This window comes from Convolutriloba macropyga, chromosome 2 (assembly GCF_964194025.1).
Source record: "Convolutriloba macropyga chromosome 2, txConMacr16.3, whole genome shotgun sequence".
NCBI lineage: Eukaryota > Metazoa > Xenacoelomorpha > Acoela > Convolutidae > Convolutriloba > Convolutriloba macropyga.
The window spans coordinates 68,845,826-68,870,294 of NC_134469.1; the positions used below are offsets into that span (position 1 = coordinate 68,845,826).

Consider the following 24,469-nt stretch of genomic DNA (forward strand, 5'->3'; position numbering starts at 1 on the left):
TGTAAGCGACTTAGATCTGCCGAGACTTGTACTGAAATGATCCCTGAGATACCCTGAAACAGTTTCTTCGTGGATATTCATCTAAGCTGAATTTAATCAACTTACAATGAGTTATTTGTTTAATCACGAACTAAAAACAGGTCCTTACTTTACTTAAACTTTTTTTTATTACTCACTTAAACAAAAAAGACTCGCTGTTGTCGTATTAGTCACATGATTCTTATTCTGACTGATTTTATATACTACCGATAGGTCTAAATACTGATATCCAAACTGTTCATTTTTTGTCAATACAACAATTCGGTGTTCATTTCACGCAGCATATTTTTTAGCTTCGAGTTAAAGTACGCACCAGCTACGTGTTTCAATAGCCGTTTTACGTATTCATAGAAGCCTAAACAACCAATATACCTTTCAAATGCGTTAATGGCAGTAATTTTGTGTGTTCATTCCTTACTCAACAAATTTTTTAGCCGCAGTGCCCTGAACAGTGATTGTAGAATGACCCTGAATATAGTCATTTATCATTTATGACCATTTGCAATAGTCAAATCTTAACTGAACTGAAATATACACGATATCTCTTGAGACAAATAAGTAATACTTTGAGAGTAAAGCTCACAAATTAAACCCCCTTGAAATATTGCCAATCAATTTCAGTTCCTCTATAGCCCCGGGGCTCAGGTGTATTTGTGAAAGTGTCCAAAATGACTGCTTAATCTATTTGTAATCAATCAATCGCCCCCACCATTTCTTCCTAAAATATTTTGGGATGTCTGGTGTGAATGGGTGAGACTATCTAAACCATGCGATATAACCAATAAACACCATTTCTTGTTCTGTGTATATTTGTGATATATTTTATGCCCTACCAGTCGATGATTTTGCTTAAATAACCTAAAATTGAAAGAATGTGAGATGAGCCAAATTGCTTTTAGCCCAAAGGGTTATCAAAAGGGAAATCCGTCTTCAGGTGATAAAAAATAATCTCTTGAAAATCATTTCAACAAATGTAATCAACACCTCTCACCAACTCTTGCATTACATGACTCAAGCATTAAATCCCAAATAAAAAAGGATTTATTTTTTCTTTGTCATATCCTTAATACTGCCAAGTTCAATATCCTCTACTTGTGGGCCGATTTTTTGGCACCAAGACACTGTCCGGTAGTTGGCGGACAACTAAGACTAAGTACATATGAAAGAGTTGGGGGATAAAAAGGGTCGGTGGAGCAATATCACTTTTCCTGTCAAATGCGATACGGCTAATTGATGTCCGCTCTGGGGAAATAGGCTGAAAACATTTAGCAACAGTCTGCAACACACTCTTATTTCCTTGAAAGATGGCTATATGACGCATGACTACTTTGTTCATCAAGACTTTCTTTCATGCTCTCAGACAAAGTTAGAAAAATTTACGGCTGTCGTTTTTTCTATTGAAGAGACTTCTTACTCTGAAAAAATTGTCTAAATGTGAGCGAATTAGTTCTGCAAAAATGATTCAACTGTAGATTTTATTCTTTGAAAACATGAAAGAATTTCTCTCGTGTTTCAGACAAAAAAAAGGAAATTTCACTTAAATGCCCAGGCAGTGTCATCGCTTTATTATACTCATTTTATATCGCTCTATACATTCAATGTTCAATTTCTATCGGTCATTTTTGGCATATTTTAAACAGCGTTTGCCAGATACTTAATAAAATTATGCAATACCAAGCAATATAGTTAAACAGTTTGTTTATTTTGTGCTAACAAATAACTAAAAGCTACCATTGAGATTAAGTTTAGGTCACAGGGAGTTTTCTTGGTTTGTCTATTTCAGATTACGCTCAGATTAATTTAACTATTTTCCATTTTTGTTGATAATTTGTTTTGCTCTACTCTCTATGTCAACTTTCTCTATTTTCTAAGAAAAACAAAATTTCACAGTTTCACGGTCGCACTATAAAAATGGAAGTAATTTCACTTTATTATTTTTGAGATCTTAATAGCATAAAAAAACTTCAGATTATAGAGATGTTACAAGTGCAATAATTGTGTTTTCTATCTTGTCAACAGGTAGATAATTTAGGTGGCCAAAACAACAGTATGTCAAATTGATTATTTGTGGGGAGAAACCATTGCTAGCGTAGAATTTCTGTTGTCTTAAAGCGTGCGTGCTTCATTCATCAGCGATTAAGAAGGGTTTATTCGACAAAAGAAGACAAAAGAAGGGTGCATTAAAAAGCGATCTCTGGGAAATCTTGGAACAATTATCTCATCTTAATGTACTTAATTCCGACTAACGGCGATTATTTTGCCTCTATTAAAAAAATTGTTCAAATCCTTTTTTTAATTTGAGGGTTTGTCATGGCTGCAGTAATTGGTTTTTTTTTCGTTCAATACTTCCGATAACTCTTTAAAGAATTTTTAAACTTTGTCATAAGTATGGCAACGTTAAATCTAACCCAGTCACTATTTCATAGGACAACTATTTGGTAACAATTTGTTGAGTAATTCCAAATTACAGAAAGATTGTGGCGCTTCAGGAACAAAAATGTGGGTCATTTTGTTGGGAAACTAGTCCTGCGTAGAAGTTTTTAATTGAACTTTTCAGAAGGTCTCAATGTCATTGTTGCTTTGAGTCTATTATATTGTTTCAGTTATTACCCAGAAGTTGTTATCATTGATCCGTTAAAATTGTGTATAAAAAAATTGTAGGACCACAAGCTTTGTCTTTAGAAAAACTATTGCTCTTTTTTCCAAATACTAAATTAATTTTTACAAAACCACCTGTTTTTCACATGTGCGGTCTTTGCTGTGCGAAGAAAAACCTCACAGAAAGCAGCATCAATGGCAAATTAAAGGTGAAGAAGCTAATGTAGTTAATATAATGAAAATTGGTGAAAACAAATACACTTATCTTATGATTCACTTATTTGATTCCTCTTTGAACTGGTTTGATTCTTATGATTTCTGTCTTTTGTTAATTTAGCTATCAAAGTTTTGCACTATTATAAAGATTAGATCCATACATCTTAAATTGAGAGAGCGAGCATAATTTTATCCTCAATTTTTTTGTGGGACTCACTTCACTTAAACTAAGCGACCAAAAACAAAGACCTACCTTAACAGTAAAATCTGTCGACGGAAAAAGTTCCTCGTTAATACAAAAATAACCGAGTAGCTTGCGGTTTGTGATGTTAACTTTTTAGCATGAAGCACTTTTTAGGACAAAAAAAATACTGATTCGGAACTTAACTAAAAATTGACGTGTTTTTTGTAATAAGGATATAATGAGTTTGTTGGAAAGTCAATCTGACGTCTTTGAATTGGACTGCTTCCTCAATTTCTTTTCTAGATCTTAGAGAAGTTTGAACTCATGCGATAATGATTTCACTGTTATCTATCGTTTAGAGTTAAAGTATTAATTTCTGCTCTTACAGTGAAAGAGTTTTTTTCTAGAGACCATGAAATAGGATTTTTTGGACCACAATGTTTACAATTTTTTGTATATTAATGCCTTTTGTGAATTCATTAGTTCTTTTTTAAAAAAAAAACATAAAAATTTAATTACACAAAAAAACACACAAATATTTAATTCAAAGCCAATTAATTATATAGCAATTTAGAGTACCATTTTTGCTTGTGATAGTTTCATATCACGTCTCAGGGGCCATTTAAATAAATAAACGGCTAATTTGTTGTTCTAGTAAGTTTAACAATAGTGTAAATTAAAGTTGGCAGTGTGTAAAATGACATTGGGTAAAAAAATTTGGGTAAAAAAGAATTAGGTAAATTCTACTTACAACATCGTTTTTATTTACGTTTACTATTATTTTGTTTTATGGCTTTTAGTTCTTTTATATGGATGAAGAGCATTTTTTTTAATATACTTCATATAGATTATTTTAGGCCAATTTTCTCATACCGCGCAAACAGTTAAATGGTTTTGCGCACAATCGAACACTTTAAGCTCAATAGTCATTAATTGCCCAAAACAACACCTACAAAACTATTTCGTAGCTGTATGCTTTTCGAGGTTTTGCAGTCTTGAACGGTACCATCAAAATTGATTGATCATTTTGTTTCAGTCTCTTGACATGAAAGCTCTAATTTTGTAAAAAAAATATTTCCACTATTTATTCTATGGTCTTTTTGTTGAATTGCTGACAATTGAGCAGTATAAATTCCACAATTATGTCTATAAATTGTCATAAGGATGACGTAAAGAAAATATTATCTATTCTTGAAAAAGGCTAAGTCACGATTTCCTGAAAGTCACTTTTTTACAAAATCGCTGCACGATTTTTCTGTGATTCTGGTTTTGCATATTTCCACGGTGCATTAAAAAGCGATCTTTGGGAAAGCTTGGAACAATTATCTCATCTTAATGTACTTAAATCCGACTAACGGCGATTATTTTGCCTCTATTAAAAAATTGTTCAAATCCTTTTTTTTATTTGAGGGTTTGTCATGGCTGCAGTAATTGGTTTTTTTTCGTTCAATACTTCCGATAACTCTTTAAAGAATTTTTAAACTTTGTCATAAGTATGGCAACGTTAAATCTAACCCAGTCACGATTTCATAGGACAACTATTTGGTAACAATTTGTTGAGTGATTCCAAATTACAGAAAGATTGTGGCGCTTCAGGAACAAAAATTTGGGTCATTTTGTTGGGAAATTAGTCCTGCGTAGTTGGGAAATAATGAAATCACTGTTATCTATCGCTTTGAGTTAAAGAATTATTTTCTGCTCTTACAGTGAAAGAGTTTTATTCTAAAGACAATGAAATAGTATTTTTAGGGCCGCAATGTTTACAATTTGCAATATTAATATCTTGTGCTAATTCGTTAGTTCTTTTTCTTCTAAAAACACACAAAAATTCATCAGAAAAGTTTTATCGAAGCTCCAGGAACAATTTTTCAGCTTCTTTGCAGAATTGTTTTAACTATGTTGGAATTGCTAATTTTTAAGTGTTTAAATCTACCGCTTTTATTTTGTCATGTGTCATGAAAACATTCGAACCGTTGAGAATTCAAAAGGAGCGTGATGAAATTATTTAAATTTGGTTCAATTAGTTCGGCTAATTTTCAACACCTGCTTCATTCTATCCTCCGGTACTTGATCGTTCCATATAAATCTATATCGTGTTACTTAGGGCCTTTTATCAACCACAGACAGCATAAATCCTTAAAAATTGTAAGCAAAATTATATTAAACAATCATAGAGTCACTTTACAAGTTTGAGCACTTCAAATGCAAATTTTTGTAATAGAAACTCACATTGGGTAAAAGTATGCTACAAATTTGATACCTACTCTCGTTACTAAAATATGCCAATAAAAATAAACGAAAGAATATCAGTATATTAAACACACTGAGTTGCTGGCATTTAACCAAAATTATTTAGTGTGAAAAAAGTTTTCTGTTTATTTGATCTGTATCTTTATTGGATACATGTCAAAAATAATTACATGTTTTTTTCTCAATTGTTTTTATTCAATGTTGAATATTCATTTTGTACTTGCCAAGCATTAGTATAGCACCGCTTAAATGGCCAATCAGGGGCACAGCTGAAACTTTATAATAGTCAACGAAAATCCATCTCTAACATTTATGGCTTACGAAAATAGATTATAATTGCGGAATCGGAGTCTTAGAAAGGGTGGCCGGGGTATTGGCCGACCAAGAAAAAGAATAAAAGCAAGCAGAGCCAGCAGAAGCCCTTCCCGGGGCTTGAATTGGCTCCCAGCAACAAGAGCAATCAATTGGTTTTTAAAGGAAAAACTCTGTAAACTATAATCATAAAATCTTTCCCAAATTGAACTTTCTCTTTTACTTATTGATGTCTTTTAAATTGATTGAACTTGATTGTACATACATTAACAATGGTGGCCGCCGTAATGGCCAACAGGGCGTTTAGTTGAAAACCGAAAAATGAGAAATTTAGCAAACAGTTTTTAAAAAAATGAGCGATAAAATTAATTCTCAAGCTGTGATTGGCCAATTTAAATCACTATTTCAATAGCTGACAAATATAAAATATACCGTCAACTAGCGTAACGAAGGTCTCTCTGTAGTCGCAACCTCCCTCCCCCCCCCCCCCCCCCGTTCTCCCCCGTCGGCTATGGAGAGGCCGAGTGGAGCGCTACCCGACCGCACACCAAAGATAATGGCCCAACGAACTACTGATTTATGGACTATCGAGACTTCTTTTGAACGATTATGATAAAACTGTCGGCTAAATTTCTCATTTTTTCCTTGTCGGCTAAACGCCCTGTCGGCCAATTTTCCTAGCAGGCTTATTAAAGATTCGAGTGATACACGCGCACCATTAGCTTATTTGTTTTATCTTGAGAAAACCCGCGACGTCGTACCCTCTCGATTTTTTTGTCTTTATAAAACTAAGCATTCATCAAACTATAATTTTTGGGTTTTTGGTCAATTTATTTTGCAGGTTAAACGATTTGTAAGCGTTTGAATTTGTAATATTGTTTATACAGATTTATGTTCATTATGTGTCAGATTTCTGTAGGTCTTCTTAATGAATTTGATTCCATGTACTGCCATCATTATCGTATTATCGTCTATTTTTCATTTGCATGCATGCCAAAAAAATTATAAAAAGGTGTCTTTATAGGGCACTTCTTTGTTTTAAATTTGCTTAGATTGAAAGATTTTGCACACAATATAACCAATTTTAGAGCAAGTATGTGAAATAAAACATTTACAGCTCTCTTCTGTTTAGATTATTTTTTTGCTAATCGTTTTTTCTTCATTGAGTTGTTTCAAAAATTGCGCTCATATATAATTGTCGATCATTCACAGTCTCCCAACATCAAAATTCGATTAAACTTGATTTTGGTAAATATAGGTTTCTAAAGAACGAGGTTAGGTAAGCGGAGTGAGCGAACGATGCCGAAGTGGTTTAGGATCCTATATTTACCTTTACTATCAAATGTAACTTCCTTTGGAAGTGCCAAGAGAAAAAATGTGGCCCAAAGTGATGCTAATCTGGGCATCTGATCGAGGCTGAACTGTTAAATATATTTAATCAATTTGATATGTTTGGTGCACGGTTGCACCAAACTAAGGTCTCGGAATTTGTAGTTGAAAATTTTTCAAAGAAAAAGTGTCACTGATCTACTTTGAATGGCACCTTAGTATATTTAACTACTGGTCACAGTCAGCTAGAACATAATTGTCAGGACTCAAAGCACATGTACGTATGTACGTTTTTTGGTAATATGTTGTAGTCTGTTGGCGACATTGGTGTTCCTGCTGCCCCCAGAGAGTGGTGAGAAGATAGGACTGTCAATCACAGTGTTCCTCGCACTCTGTGTCAACCTCCTCCTCGTGGCAGAAATGATGCCAGCCACGTCCCTCGAAACACCAATCATTGGTACACGTCTACATACTTAACATGCTACCTATGTTGCCGTTGGTCTCATCGGTAGATCATATCTCTTCGATCTCTAAGAAATGGAATGTGTCTGCTCTTTCCTGTTGCTATACAAATTTGAGTAATGGATTTTGATCCGTTTTCACTAAACCGGGTAACTTAACGAACCGATGGGTAATTATGTTGGTAACAATTGTTTACCAATAGAAAAGTTGATATGGTGGCGCGCTAATTAATGATTTGAAGAGAATTTGGCCCTGGACGGCTTTTTGATGAATAGAGGTCTTCATGGCAAAAAGGAATATCGATGTCAATAAATTTCACTCGAACTCTCAATTTAACTTTGTGTGTGGTTTGATTTTAGGTGAATACTATCTGATATCAATTAGCATGGTTGCCATGTCTCTAGTGGCCACAGTCATGGTACTCAACGTCCATAACCCTCACTCAAATGCCATGAAACCTCCCAGAGTGGTAAGTTATATCACACAACACACTACAGTCCAACAAACTTTAACAGAAGGGACATCTCGAATCAGTTTCATAACCAGAGCCCCGGTTGAGAATAAAATCAAATATATAATTATCTTTAGCTCACTCAATACTGGAGTAATGGAAAAAATGATTTTGCCGCCCCATAGTTGGCTACAAACCATTGTTAATGGCGTCACCTAATTTATCCAGTCTACGCTATCGAAAACATGTTATTAACGGGGGAATTTCCAGGAAAAATGTTATACTTGGCCACATTACAGCCCCTACAGGGATTTTTGTGTTGAACCAATTTCTGTTGATCGATGCTTATTGTGTAAGGAACTAATTTTTGAAAGCTCTTAATGAACATAATCAATCGGAAAATCGATATTCTTACCGTTTTTGCTCGAGCTTTCATCAACTTTTGTTTACTTTTCATCTCTTCGTCCTATTGTCACTTATAACGAATCGGTTACTTTCGACTACAAAAAAGAACACTTCAGGCTATATTGCTAGTTCAAACCATACTGTTGATCGACCACATTGAGTGACCACATGAGCACACTAGCGCGTTTTGTTCCGACCCACTTTATTGGAGGGACGAACTATATACTCAACTGATTTTTTGTTCAGTCAATTTTCTCCGATTGATTTGTTCATCGTACAGGATTGTGAGGGGTATCATCACAAAGTTTGTCAAGCGTAGAATTTCAAAAAAATGAAAAGATTTTTAAATTTCGTCTAACTTCCGTTGTTTTGTTCACATTTTTCGTTTATTTTACTTAAATTTAGATCAATTTTTGCCGAAATATGATAAAAGTTATATACGATAGTCGGGTTGGATTTACGTGTAAAGACAGAGAAGATTTGGGAGATTGTTTGAACCAATTGTTTCTACGGAACTCTGAGCTAAATTTTTTGAAAATGCAGCACTTGTTCTTTTTAATCCGAAAAATTGCATGAAATATGCCTAATTGGCCCAGTTTGACCAGTTTTACCGGTGGTGCAGATATAGAAACTGCTGTCGTAATCTCCTTTTACTTAGACATGGGCTGATTGTGCCTCCAATTCCTAAGATATTATTTTGATTTTGAAAAAGAAACATTTTTGAGTCCTTTCGGTAAATTAAACAGATATTTATTCAAAAAAAAAAGCATGGTCCGTTTTTTATACATTAAGGAATTTTACCAAAAAATTTCTTACGCAATCTTTTAGATTAATTGTGTTTTTTAACAGCCACTCAGCGATAGCACGGCCAGTTTTGTTGTTTTTTTCTCATCGTTGATTTTTACAATAAAAAGTATGCAGAATTTTTTTGCATCTGTTCAATTTGATTTAATTTTTGCATCTCTTCAACCCAATTAAAGGCAAAAATCTTTTTTCATCTAAAGGTTCAATTATTGTGAGGTCCATATTGTTCCAATTAGGTCCAGACAACCAAAATTTTTGTGTTTTTGATTTCGGTTTTGTAGTTCAGCTTTGTAGTCTTATGACTGAGTCTAATCAATTAATTGACAGATTCGATATGTAAAGAGCTATTACGAAGACTATCTGATGCTTTTATTTGATAAATAATGGTGTTTTGCTAAAATTTAATTTCTGCCGACAAGTATCCAAATATCATCGTATATTTTAATTATAATTTTTTTTGGTCAATTCGGTAAAATTGGGAACATTTTTTGGTCAAGCAGCAAGGGCAAGACCAATTTTTATCTCCTCTGCAGTATCAATTTCAACTATTAACAGGTTTTGGTAAAAACCTTACGGTTGCTATGTTTTAGGAAATTAAAAGAAATTTTTCCGAAAAAAAAGAGTTTTTGAGATTTGCCAGTTTTAATTTTATTTCTGCAAATTTTTAGCAAAGACTCAGCAAAAAGAGCGTTGCCTTCTTTTTCCATTGAATTGTAGTGTTTGTAGTGTAGTCTTGATTGTTTTTTGATTTTTCAAACAATGGTTTTCTTGGCGTTGTTACTAAGATTTTTCTTATTTTTTGTATTTTTTTTTACTCTTTCCCTTTTTTGAGATTCTCTTTTGATGTCCTGTTAAATCATCACATTACGGGCACATTAATAACAAGTTAAATACCCCTTAAATGGCGTTCACAAAGTGTAATTGATTAGGTTCAGGTTTTTTTGGTGTATGAATTTTTCATAGTTTTTGGAAATGCAGAGTTTCTCTTGTTTTATTCATAAAAAAGGGCACGAAACGTGCCTGTTTGGCCAACTTTGTCCAATTTGACCAGTGGTGCAAGCATAACAAGCGCTATCGTACTCGTCTTTTACTTAGATATGAGCTGATTTCACCTCCAATTTCTAATAAAAAACGTTTACTATAGAAAATTCATATTTGCACTCTTTTGGTAAATTAAAATGATAATTTTTTAAACATTGATATTTGATTTTTTGTAAATTTTTTACCAAAAGAATAAAGACGCAATCTTATAGAACAATTATATTTTTTAACAGTCACGTAGCTGTTTCAAGGCCAGTTGTGGTCTCATCATTGATTTTTGCAATAAAAAAATTTCGAAATATCATTTGGGTTTCTCCCTACTGATTTTTTTGAATTTTTGATCTCAATTACAGGAATATATCATTTTTTTAAACCTTTAATTAATAAGAAATCACTTTTTGTTCCAATAAAGTCCAATCAATCATTATTGTGTTTTCTGATTATGTTCATTTTTTTACATTTTTGACTGAGTCTATTTAATCAGTTGAGAGATTTGGTATATAGGTAGCTCTTAAAAAAATATCTAAAGCTTTTAATTTATACATAGTTGTGTTTTGCCATCATTCGGTTTTTTACGAAGTATCCAAAAGGCATCATAAAAATTTAATATAAATGTTTGGTCAAATTGGCCAAATTGGTTACATCTGGAACTTTTTTAAACAACAAGCAGCAAGTAAAAAAACAATTTTAGTCTAGTTATTTCTCCAAAATTGTTGGATTAGAATAGGGCGCTCAAATACTTTTTTGAAATACTTTTACTGGTTTGATTTCATGTTGGTCACAATTCAAAAAAAGATTTCATATCAATTACTAATTATTGACAGCTCAAATTTACTTGCAGTTGGAGGCCAATAAAAAGGATACAATATAACTTCAGCAAAAAACACATTGTTTTTTTTTTAATTCAGCATAATTTGCATGAACTTATTTGTGAGTTTTTGAGTTCTGCGGTATTCAGTGTTAACTTGTAGTTTTTTGACTCAGTCTCACTAAATACACGTACAATTGGCCTCCTCAACCGCACCAAGTTAAACTATTTTCAATTTTTAACTTGGAAACTTACGGTTGCTAAGTCTTACGGTTTTAAAAACTTTGTCTATAAAATATTTTATTTTAAGATTTGCCACTTTCAATTTTGTCGTTGCAATTTTTCTTCGTAGTCTGAGTAAAATTGTAGCTGTCTTCTTATGTGAAAATTAGCGTAGATTTGATTACTTTTTGATTTTTTTAACATTGGTTTTTTTCCGTTGATACTAGGAGTTTTCATAATTCTTTGTTATAATTTTGTTATTTTTCATTTTGTTTCAGGTTCTCTTTTGATGTCTTGTCCAATCATCGCAATAACGGCACACTGAAAAAATGGCGTATCATTATAATGGCATTGGATAAGGTTCAACTGATTAGCTTCAAAATTTGTTGTTGAATAGATATTGATCCTGTAGGCTTCCACACCATTTTCTTGGAAAATTTTAAAGTTTTTTTGATTTTTGCTTAAAGATAATTTTCTTAGTCGTATGAAATTTTGGTCTCAATTCTCTCAATGGTTTTGTATCAAGCTATAAATAATTCCAATGAATGATTTGTACTGATAGCTAATTGCTTTAAGGACTTTGAATTTAATTTTATTCAAAATGTGTAAAAGTTTTAATTTACTTTGGCCCTTTCATTTCTTTTTTCTTTTTAATTTTTCTCAAAAAAATCCATCACTTTCTAATGAAATGCAATTGATTGGATTTAGTTTGCATTTATCTGAAGCTACTTTTGTTCATTAAATATAAAAAAAACAGTCACGCAGCGATTGCATGACCAGTTTTGGTCTCATCGTTGATTTTTGCAATGAAAAAATTTGCGAATTTTATTTTGGTTTTCACTTTTTTGATTTTTTTTGCATATTTGATCCCAAATACAGGAAGGTATCTTTTTTCATTTACACGTTCAATTAATAGGAGGTCCCTTTTTGTTTCAATAAGGTGCAATGAATCATCATTGTGTTTCTTGATTATGTTCATTTTTTTCACTTTTACGACTGATTTTGTTAAATCAGTTGAGAGATTTGGTATATAGGTAGCTCTTAAAAAAATATCTAAAGCTTTTAATTTATACATAGTTGTGTTTTGCCATCATTCGTTTTTTTACGAAGTATCCAAAAGGCATCATAAAAATTTAATATAAATGTTTGGTCAAATTGGCCAAATTGGTTACATCTGGAACTTTTTTAAACGACAAGCAGCAAGTAAAAAAACAATTTTAGTCTAGTTATTTCTCCAAAATTGTTGGATTAGAATAGGGCGCTCAAATACTTTTTTGAAATACTTTTACTGGTTTGATTTCATGTTGGTCACAATTCAAAAAAAGATTTCATATCAATTACTAATTATTGACAGCTCAAATTTACTTGCAGTTGGAGGCCAATAAAAAGGATACAATATAACTTCAGCAAAAAACACATTGTTTTTTTTTAATTCAGCATAATTTGCATGAACTTATTTGTGAGTTTTTGAGTTCTGCGGTATTCAGTGTTAACTTGTAGTTTTTTGACTCAGTCTCACTAAATACACGTACAATTGGCCTCCTCAACCGCACCAAGTTAAACTATTTTCAATTTTTAACTTGGAAACTTACGGTTGCTGGTTGCTAAGTCTTACGGTTTTAAAAACTTTGTCTATAAAATATTTTATTTTAAGATTTGCCACTTTCAATTTTGTCGTTGCAATTTTTCTTCGTAGTCTGAGTAAAATTGTAGCTGTCTTCTTATGTGAAAATTAGCTTAGATTTGATTACTTTTTGATTTTTTTAACATTGGTTTTTTCCGTTGATACTAGGAGTTTTCATAATTCTTTGTTATAATTTTGTTATTTTTCATTTTGTTTCAGGTTCTCTTTTGATGTCTTGTCCAATCATCGCAAAAACGGCACACTGAAAAAATGGCGTATCATTATAATTGCATTGGATAAGGTTCAACTGATTAGCTTCAAAATTTGTTGTTGAATAGATATTGATCCTGTAGGCTTCCACACCATTTTCTTGGAAAATTTTAAAGTTTTTTTGATTTTTGCTTAAAGATAATTTTCTTAGTCGTATGAAATTTTGGTCTCAATTCTCTCAATGGTTTTGTATCAAGCTATAAATAATTCCAATGAAAGATTTGTACTGATAGCTAATTGCTTTAAGGACTTTGAATTTAATTTTATTCAAAATGTGTAAAAGTTTTAATTTACTTTGGCCCTTTCATTTCTTTTTTCTTTTTAATTTTTCTCAAAAAAATCCATCACTTTCTAATGAAATGCAATTGATTGGATTTAGTTTGCATTTATCTGAAGCTACTTTTGTTCATTAAATATAAAAAAAACAGTCACGCAGCGATTGCATGACCAGTTTTGGTCTCATCGTTGATTTTTGCAATGAAAAAATTTGCGAATTTTATTTTGGTTTTCACTTTTTTGATTTTTTTTGCATATTTGATCCCAAATACAGGAAGGTATCTTTTTTCATTTACACGTTCAATTAATAGGAGGTCCCTTTTTGTTTCAATAAGGTGCAATGAATCATCATTGTGTTTCTTGATTATGTTCATTTTTTTCACTTTTACGACTGATTTTGTTAAATGAGTTGACAGATTGATATATAGTTAGCTATTGCAAAAAATATTTAAATCTTTTAATTTATACATAGTTGTGTTTTGCCAACATTCGGTTTTTTCCGAAGGATCCAAAAGGCTTCATAAATATTTTACATAAATGTTTGGTCAAATTAGCCAAATTGGTAATATTTGGAATTCTTAATAGACAAGCTGCAAAAAAGACCAATTTTGGTCTAGTTTTGACATTTATTTTGCCAATTTTGTTGGATTATAATGGGTCGCTCAAATAATTTATTGAAATATTTTTACTGCTTTTGTTTTTATGTTATTTACAGTCCAATAAATGTTTCATATCAATTACTACTGATTGACAGCTCAAACATACCTGCAGTTGGAGGCCAAAAACGAGGATACATAACAACTTCAAAAAAAACACATGATTTTTTTTGGATTCAGCATCAATTGCATAAACTTATTCGTAAAATTTTGGGGGTCTGCTGTATTGAGTGTTAATGTGCAGCTTTTGGACTCAGTCTCACTCATGACACGTACAATTGCTCTCCTCAACCAAACAAAGTTAAAATATTTACCATTTCTAAATTGGAAGCTTACGGTTGCAATTTCTAAGGATTTTATAAACCTTGTTTTTTTTTAAAATAATATTTTGAGATTTGCCACTTTCAATTTTGTTGTTGCAATTTTTCGACGTAGTCTAAACAAAAAATGTAGTAGTCTTTTCAAATGAAATTTAGCGTAAATTTGATTACGTTTGATTACTTTTTTTGCTATTTTTCAATATTTCAGGTTTTCTTTTGATGTCTTGTCCAATCATCACAATAACGGCACTCTAACATTAAATTGCATATCACAATAATGGCGTTGGATAATGTTCAACTAAATACATTCAAGTTTTTTTGTTGAATAGATTTTGCTCTTGTAGGCTTCAACCAACACCATTTCCTTGCAAAATTGCAAGGCATTTTTGATTTCTGCTTCTAGTTTTTTGTAGTCGTATGACATTCTGGTATCAATGCTCTCAATGGTTTTGTATCAAGCTATTAATAATTCCATTGAAAGATTTAAACTGATAGCTAATCGCTTTAAGGACTTTGGATTTTATACTATTCAAAAAGTGTAAAGGTGTTAACTTACTTTGGCCTTTTCTTTTCTCTCTACTTTTTAATTGTTCCCAAAAAAGAAGGAATCCATTTTTTTTCTATTGAAATGTAATTCAAGCAATTTAGTTTGCTTTTTTTCTGAAGCTACTTTTTTATTAAGTTTTGAAAGAAACAGTTACGCAGCGATTTAATGGCCACTTTTGGTCTCATCGTTTTTTTTTCAAGGAAAAAATTTTCGGATTTCATTTTGGTTTCCACTTTTTTTATTTTTTTTGCATTTTTAATCCCAATTACAGGAAGAGATCTTTTTTCCTTTAAACGTTCAATTAAAAGGAGGTCCCTTTTTGTTCCAAATAGGAGTCCTGTTTGTTCAAATAAGGTCCAATGAATCAATATTGTGTTTTTTTATGTTCACTTTCCTACTTTTAAGACTGTGTCTATTTAATCATTTGACAGTTTTGGTGTATAGGGAGCTATTACAAAAAATATCTAAAGCTTTTAATTTATACATAGTTGCGTTTTGCCAACATTGGGTTTTTTTCCGAAGTATCCAAAAGGCATCATAATGCTTTAATATATCTGTTTGGTCACAATATAGTTGTTTTTTCGCACAGTTCTGACCGTAAGGTTTTATGGTATTGGTGGCTAGTTTTCAATTTTTGTGTAATTTTATATTTTTTTTTTCTTTCAAAAAGATTATCAAGTTGTTGCCTATCTTCATATTTAACATCTCTTTCAAAGCTATAGGTTTAGTTTGGTTCTGCATGGCATCACAGTGTCTCTCACTGGCACAGCGTAAATGTGGGATTGTAGGACAATTTTGAAATATACTCCGCTGTGACCATTTTATTACTCTGTAAACTTTCCGTTACTTTCCAACCTCAAACACTTTGAATCTTAGCCAACATGAGAGCTAATCAGAGAATCCACATAATTCTTTCAAAAATATTGTTTCTTGAACAATATTTACAATGTTATAAAAATGTTACTGTCTTACATTTATTAAACAAAATTAGCGTTTCAAAAGATTCAAGCCGATATCCACACAAAGTTTAAGCAAACCTTTGCAGTCTCATTAGTTATAAGCTTAGAAACTCATTTCCTGGATAGAATTGATGGTTTTCTTTGTCTTTTTCACTGTGGTACTTTTTTTATCAAATCGGTAATAAAAAGACGTGAAAAAACTGAAAATTTTTGAATTAAAACTTGTTCTGGCCTAACAGTAATAATGCTTTTCTGTCGGCCTAATAGAAGTCAGTACCGTGCTCTATTTCAATTAAATTTATCTTGAAAATTTTATTTTATATAACAACGCAAAATCTCTCATTAAGTGAGCTCATTTTACTGTACAATATTACTGTTTCTGCATTTCCGCTCCTATGTTTTTAAAGCACAGGTCAACAAGAACCCAACACAGCTCTCATTTGTATCCAGACCATAAAAGGTAAGAAATCCATTTGCACATTTGTTGAGATTGCTTCTGTTAAATAGAGTTTCAGTCAATGTTTTGCAGGGTTTTTGAAAGCTTATTATTGAAATAAAAAACAAATTATTATAATGAAGGTTGAGCGCATTTTTTGGTGTCTTCTTGGAAGTACTAGCAAAAATGAGAGTTGTTCATACTCAAACCCAATTGAAAAATCTTACTGTGATTATTTTGTGATTTCTAGTTAAAAACTAACAAAGGATTTAAATTTTCAACGAAACTCGTGCTTTGTTCTCTTTGATAAATTAACCCCACTGAGATTATTCTCACCAGAGCAGTCTCTATGTTAAAGATTGACAACTAATTCGCTGTCTTTGAAGCTATCGTTGTTGCCAAGCGATGAATTTTGAAAATTTAAACTTTCTTTTTCAAAAAAATTGAATTTGATTTCATTAGGATGCTGAATTCGGATGACTGATTTAATTCTGGTCAGTTTCCAACCTAATGCAGGAAATATTGTGCCAAGTCAAAATTTAGTCAACAAAACTCTTGGTGGAGACTTTGACAGCATTAGGACACTTTTATTCTGTATTTTTCCTAATACAATCCAACTTCAAACAACGTGAATCTTAGCCAACGTGGGAGCTAATTGGAGAACCTCTTTGTTTATTGGAAAAATTTTGTTTCTTGCAGTATTTAATCGATGTTGTTGTCTGAAATGTTTGACGCAAAATTAGCAATTCCAAACATTTTTTTTAAAGCTAATTATCAAAAAATAAAAGCAAATTATTAAAATGAAGGGTGAGCACATTTTTGAGAGTCTCCATAGCAAAAGTGAGAGTTTTTCATACTCAAACCCAGGTGAAAAATCACACTGTGATACTTTGTGATTTTTAGTTAAAAACTAGCAAAGGATTTAAATTTTCAATGAAACTCGTACTTTGTTCTCTTTGATAATTTAACCCCACTGCGATTATTCTCATCAGAGCAGTCTCTTTTTTAAAGATTCATTGTTGTTGCCAAGCAATAAATTTTGAAAAATTGACCTTTCTTATTCATTTATTTGGTATTGGATTTCAAAAAGATGCTGTCCTTGTGGTATTTTTGAAAATTCGATAGAATTGTATTAAATTAGATGGAGTACTAAAATATAATGCAATCCCAAATATTTTAAAAAAAATTTCACAATGACGAGCGCAACGCATTTACAGTTGAATGAACATTTTGATATCTTGCTGTCTCCAGTCCAGAGTTTCTGCAGTCTCAACACCAAATACACAAAAATACATCATACATTTACTAGAACAAAATTAAGCAGAGAAAAAAATAATTTTTTAACTAGTTTTTATAAAGTCAAGTATAAGTATTGTTTTTGCTATGAAAGGATTCAGTAATGACCAAAATAATTGCCACCTATCCGAAATCTGCGTTTAATTATATATTACTGGGAAAAAATACCTGTTTTTGATGCATTATTTGTAGAAATAACTGTTTTTGATGCATTATTTGTAGAAAAAGTTTGTAATTGAGCTATCATTGTTTCATTGAGCTATCTTGTTTTCGTAAAAAAATATTTCGACATAATTGGAGTCAATTTGCCATCTATAGAAAGCAGGAAATTTCCAATTTTACCAGTTTAAATAAAATTGATATCCAACTGTATTCAATATTTTGGCTAATTCACTGTGAGCAAATGCCTACGCTTTTGAAACAGTATTCGATCAATTGTGAACTACTAACGAAAAAACTTCCTGTGGAAAAAATTGATAATCCTCAACGGTCATAAATCGTTAAATGAAGGTCAATTGTCGAAATCATAGCAGAACTGTGAACACCTAAATGAAAAACAGTAGGTCTCGAATTCTATTGGAAGAGATTTAAAATTTGGAATTAAAATGCATTTTCTGCTCGGATTAAGTTTTATTCTGACTGATTTGACAAATTTGAATTTTGGTTCAAGGTATCTGAGAAATACTGTGCCCGGTGATTTTTAGAGAAACACTTCAGTTGATCAAAAAAGTATGCGTAAATTAATACTCTATATTAAACTCTTCGGCTTTCAAACCAACCACTCTCTTTTCATTCCTTTGCATTTTTTTGGCGCTTATCAAAAAGTTTAATTATTGTCCTTGTATCTTTTAGTGCGCTTTTCCTAAAACTATTTTTTTCTGATACGTTACATTGAGTTTGTTCCGAAAATTTGGGTGAACGTATGTTGTTTAATCGTGTGTCGTTGATATATAGAAAAGAAGTCAATCATGGCAGTTCAGTTAGTTTTTTCGGAAGTTTGGAAACACTTTTCATCAAAATTTATGGCTTCTGCATTAACGCAAAATCGGGAAATTTATCCAAATATGACTCCAGTTTTTTAAAGCAGCAGCTCGAGAGAAACAATTTTATGCTGATAAACTGATCCGTCGTAAGATAAGATAATAAATCTCAATGTGGATATAATGCGGAGCTGAAAAACGCTATTTCAGTGCATTTGATAGAAACCATAACACAAGTTAACTAAAAACCCAAAATGGCAGCAGGCAGACAATTTATTTTCCTGACAGTTGCCCAAGTTCGTATTTGCTTGAACAAAAACATAATTTGTGTCTGCTTTTACTTTTCTCCAAATTTTTCTCAGCTTTTAAGTTGAATTTCCATTTCAAATTCTGTTGCCATCAGGCATGGAAAGTTTGTAAATTTTGGTTACAACAATTGTTTTTCAATTTATACCCAGTTTCAGTCCAAGTTAAATGAGTACTTTTTTCCACTTGCCAGGAAACAACATCCTCTCTGTTATCTGTATAAGAAAACAAATGTGCGCAACAAGTGAAAAATAAGCGAAACTGAGCTAGGTGCATTATTTGTTGATGAAAATATTCAGAAATTAAGCGGTTAATCAGATACTAACATCAAAAACGTTTTTGATCTCGACAAAGGAGAAAGACATTTTGCAGTTACTAATTAGAGCAATCGTGTCGTTGTCACCATATCCCACACTGTAAGGCCCTTTTTACTTGTACCAAGCGAAGTTTTGTGGAATAAATGAGATAAAATGAACCAAATGGGGCAAATTGTGTGGGGTTGCTGGCTCGCGATACTTTGTTTTTCTATATACAGTCCACCGTAATATTCTAATTTTATAATAAATCCTTCAGCCGGGGATGGTTTTCAAAAAAGAGAAACCTGTCGAAATCTCTCGTTTTAGATCAAATTCATCTTCTTCGAATGCATAGCGCGGTTAGTCATTATGCGACGCAAACCAAAAACATCACAACCGGACAGCATGAAGTATCCAAGACATAGGGATCTGTATTCCCCAATTCTCATGGATAACAACTATGATCAAACGAACGGATGTAAAGAGTTCTACGGGAAGAACAGAGATGTTATTGGTCAACGATGTCCTGATCAGCAACAACAGCTGTCTCTTGTGAGATTGTCAACATGCAGTAACTTTTCAATTGAGCACGTGACCAAGCGGGGCTCACAAGACTGTGCAACAGTTCCTCAGAAAGAAATGAATTTCAACAGGTAAAGTGAATATAGAGCTGCATTTATCATACTCAATTTATGGCGCGCGAATTGCTCTCAAACGGAGGGTGCAGAGTTTTAAACTATGGTTGATATTCTGGTGGAAGTTGTATAAACCCGGACCCTCGTCCCAGAGTATGTCAGTGCTGAAACATTGTATTCCAAATGTATATCATCGGCTCAGTACTGTATCAGTGTATCCTTAGGGTATCTTGCTACTCATGATGTGCAATAAAAGTCCCATAGTTAGTTCTTTTTCTAAAAGTAAACTGAGCATCCTTGGTTTTGATTCCCATGATGTTCATAGGAAAATCATGATAATTTGTGAAAATTTCGAAAAAGAAAATTGAAATTTTGGGCGATGCACTTTTTGAGCGTGACGATGACTTACAGTCTTAAAAAGCTGCAAGAAACGTATCAAGATTAGCAAAAAACCACAAAAACCATTAAAAGCACACCGAAACCAGTAAATACAGGCCGGGACCCTGGAACTGTCAAATTTGGTCCAAAATTGCAGATTTTTAAGGTTTAATGTTTCAGATATATATATATATATATATATATATATATATATATAATGTTTCAGATATATATATATATATATATATATATATATATATATATATATGTATATATATATATATATATATATATATATATAAGCTATGCGCGAATATTTATCCCCAGCGATTCAAATTTTACATGCACTTTTTGTATTAAACGATTATTTTCACTAAAGCAGCTGAGAAGAATACAGAGACAATTAAAGCAGGATTGGCTATGTAAGGGCAGATACTTGCCTCGCAAACTGTCAATTTTTAAAGTTCAATACAATGGATCTGCAAAACAACAAAATTTAAAAAGAACGCTGCATTTCTCCTATTATTTGTAAATGTTTCAACCATAGCAAAATTTCCAGAGATAGGCAGTGTAGAAACTTGATAATTGTGAACAGAGAAAACTGATAATTCATAATAACTAAACTATCGACCGAGTAGAGAAATCACTTGTAATGGTGGAGAGGGACGACAGTAACATAAATTCAAAAGAATACAGAAAAAAAATTATTTGAACTTAAAATGTTTCCAAGTAATTGAACCACGTTGTGTTTTCTTCGGGTCCTTCTTTTATTCATTAAGAAAAAAACTGCTTTATGTTTTCTTTGCAAGACTGCATGACATTAACAAATAATTTCTTTGAAAAAAATGGTGCTGCAGAATACCTCTCTTAATAATCCTTTTTTCATTCGAATTGAATTTTGAAATTGTCTGGGTAAAAATTTTCACCCGTGTATATAAAAACTTGCTGTTAGTAATTTCAGCCTTGCTGTTGGTAAAAGCTGAACTTGAGAAGGCAGGCTTCTTTTGTTTTCATGATGCTATGACAGTAAGTGGCAGCCCTGCAATCAAAAAGCAGCGAAATAAGTAGTATACCAAGACTGATTTTAATATCTGAGGATGAATCAAACTTTTGTCTTCGGAAACAAATTTTGATGGCCCAATTCAACTGCTTTTCTAGTGTTTTTATGAGATTTTGATTGATATTTGCAAGTAATACAGAAGAAAATTGAATATGACTGACAGCAAAAGAGTTCAAAACGATTTTTTCAATAAAGTGGGAATTATGTTCCTGAGTGCATATATGCATATAGCCGTGGACGATTTTTGACAAAAGAGTTTTTATTTGTTTTTGATATTTGAGGTCTTTGTCAATATAAACACCGCGATATTTGATTTCTGCTTTCGAACCTATTACTTGGTATTGAACTTTTAGTATCGTTGCGTCTTGAGCATTAGAGTTACCAATACATGTATACACTTTGTTTACACTTTGTATACACTTTTGTATACACTTTTCTGTGGCCTTCTGAAGCTCGACTTTCCATTTGAGAACTTCATCATGAGAACTTAATTGGACTGTTTCATCTGGGTATTATAATGTTTCACATGACAAAAATTGCAGAGATCATTAACATATAGATTCAACAAGAGAGGACCTAAAAATGTTCTTTGCGGAAATCCTTGTGCCAATTCAATCCACCCCGATTTAACTTTTTTGATTATGACTCTCTGCATACTGTTTCAAAGATAGCTGGTAAATAGATTTTCAGCACGTATCAAAAATCCAAGAATGGAGAGCTTTTGAATCATGAGCTTGTGATTAATGGAGTCAAAAGCTCTTAATAGATCTAAAAATGCTGCTGCAGGAATTTTTCTCGTTTTTGATGCATCGTATGTTTTCAGTTAAATAATTGAGCGCATCTGTTGTAGAAAAACTTTTTTCTGAAACCAAATTTTCGTTAGAAAACAAGACATTGTTATGTATGTACAAATTCATCAATTTGTTGTTTAATAAGAGATTCAAAAACTTTTGCTAATGCTGGTAACGAAATTCGTCATTGGTTTGGAGGAGTTCAGCGGGGAACGTTTCTGTTTTTCTAAATTCATTCAATGGAAAAGATATAGGCTCAGCTAGTTCACATATAGGCTCAAAACAATATTTAGAGGTGATTCCCAATTTTAAAGTGAAAGAATTGACACTCGAGTGCAGAACACCAGCCCCTTTTGAAAATTATGGCTAATGTGCTGCCGAAAACGATTCAGTCGTCGTCACCGGTGGCTTAAACCACTAAATTGTTGAGATATTTACGATAATATTGTAAAAGCTAATACAGAAACTCTACAACATGAGCAAGTTCAACCGATCACCTCTATCACTCATCACTGCCTTTAAAGATTTGTAACACCAAAAGATTTCCGCTCTTAAGTTCGCGCTTTTGTGGATCAAAAAGCATAGTAAAATTCAATTTATGAGGAAAAATCTAGCCAGAACATCAAAATGGCCATACACAACCTAAAATTTACAAGGTAGATTAAATATTGTGCTATATAAACTCTGGATAGTTCATATCAAAACTCACATTTGACTAATTATTTCACCTGTTAAAATTGATGTATTCATAGAACCATCATGAAACAGAAAATTTCACATAAAGGTTTTTACGGAAAGACTGATAACCCATGTAAACAGAGACACACAGTTTTAAAAAATTACTTATCATTCACCAAATTGAACTGTTTTCATCAAAAATAGACCTATATTTTGCATATGGTCAATTCAAACTCTATTTCTACATTTTGAAGCGTTGTGCATTTAAATTTGTTAGGTGGCGGCATTACCGTGAAATATTGTTTAAATCATCTTTTCATGGATTTGTAGCTATGCCTACAAAAAGTTTCAAAAAACAGACGAAACGATTGATCTAAAAACAGATTTTTCTTAGTAGGCACACAGTTTGTATGTCTCAGAAGGGAAGAAGAACACATTAGACAAGTAATGCTTGAACTCCATCGTCTTCCATTTTTGGTTAGATTTGAATTTGATCAATTAATTCAAAGTTAAAGAGAACGAACTTTGAATTTTGATTTTTTTCTGCTAGTGCCCCCGCTTAGTTTTGCAACCATATTTATAAATGTTCATGTAAAAGTTTTTACATGAACATATCTGAACAATATGAAATTATTAAATGCTAGCACAGCTATGGTTCCGAGAATTTACGTATTCAACAAAAATTTGTTGAATTTGTTGCACATAACACAAGCATCAACAAACATTTCTGCATTGGATAATTTTTTGGTGTGATCGGCAAACAATAAAGGCTCGATTTTTTCAAAACTTTTTATGGAAAATCTTCTGAAATGCTTTCAATCTGCCTAGACACTATTGTCTCAATGAAAAACAAATAACAGACAAACAATTCGAAAAAACTAAGATTTTTGGGGAGGAATGTTAAATCAACGGCTATATAGAGTTGGGGGTTGCTAACAGAAGACGTCCCGAAATTTAAAAATGTGAAAATGATTAAGAATTGAATCGCCAACCGTTTGCAAACTGCACAAGTGCTTTCATGAGTGTAATCTGTATAATCTGTATTGTTGCTAATGCTTACAACAGGTTGTAAACAACTAGTATGATGAGAAAATAGCCTAAAACTTGGGAAAAAGTAATCGGTTGTCTTTCCTCTTATGGTAAGATTTACACCACTTCTTCAAATTTTTATGATATTCATTCACCTTTTCGGGAATCATATTTAACAGTTAACAAATTGTTCTGGAAATTATTGCGATGCAATTTAGATTCGCATCTTAACTTTGTTTACTACAAGAAATTTGTCAAAGACAAAAAGTTGAAAACAAAAAGTTGTTTATTCTTTGATTTTGGTACAAAAGTTGACGTAAGCTTTAATCGCAAAAGAAATTGTACACCAAAGGAATAAAAAATCTGACTAGGGGTGTATAGAGAGGTGAAAAGTGAGGTAATTTCGCACTTTTTTGCGTTCAAAAATATCTTAATTTGCGTTTAGTATGCACACCCCTTAATTTGAACCTAAATTAAATATAGCCTTGCTGATTAAATGTCATCAAAAGATGGAGAGTTTTGAGTTAATTAAAAATTTAGGAAACAAGTATAGGTGTTTCAATGAAAAAAAAACTGAAGAGGCATTTCGTGGGTAGCGTGAGGCATTTTCTCTTACTTCTTGCCCAACTTTGGCCTCGATTAATTAAGCAGCAGATACATTATCGAGTGCAAATGCTGATTAATCCTCAGTGAAATTAATTCATAATGCCGGATATTACAAAGGGTTTTATTCTCAAAAACAGGAAGTATACTTCTGATTAAACTTTTTAGTAGATTTTTTCTGGCAGGAAAAAATTTCACTTCCGTACTC

The 24,469-nt window shown here is 32.2% G+C and overlaps 1 protein-coding gene across 1 annotated transcript in view; it reads left to right on the forward strand.

The window, feature by feature from the left end:
• LOC142335422 (neuronal acetylcholine receptor subunit beta-4-like) overlaps positions 1 to 24,469 on the forward strand; it is an 85,143-nt gene that overhangs the window by 54,930 nt on the left and 5,744 nt on the right. The window contains exons 6-8 of the mRNA XM_075383901.1: positions 7,240 to 7,385; positions 7,750 to 7,859; positions 19,415 to 19,740. Of these exons, the coding sequence (XP_075240016.1) occupies positions 7,240 to 7,385; positions 7,750 to 7,859; positions 19,415 to 19,740 (582 nt within the window). The remainder of the gene's footprint in view (positions 1 to 7,239; positions 7,386 to 7,749; positions 7,860 to 19,414; positions 19,741 to 24,469) is intronic.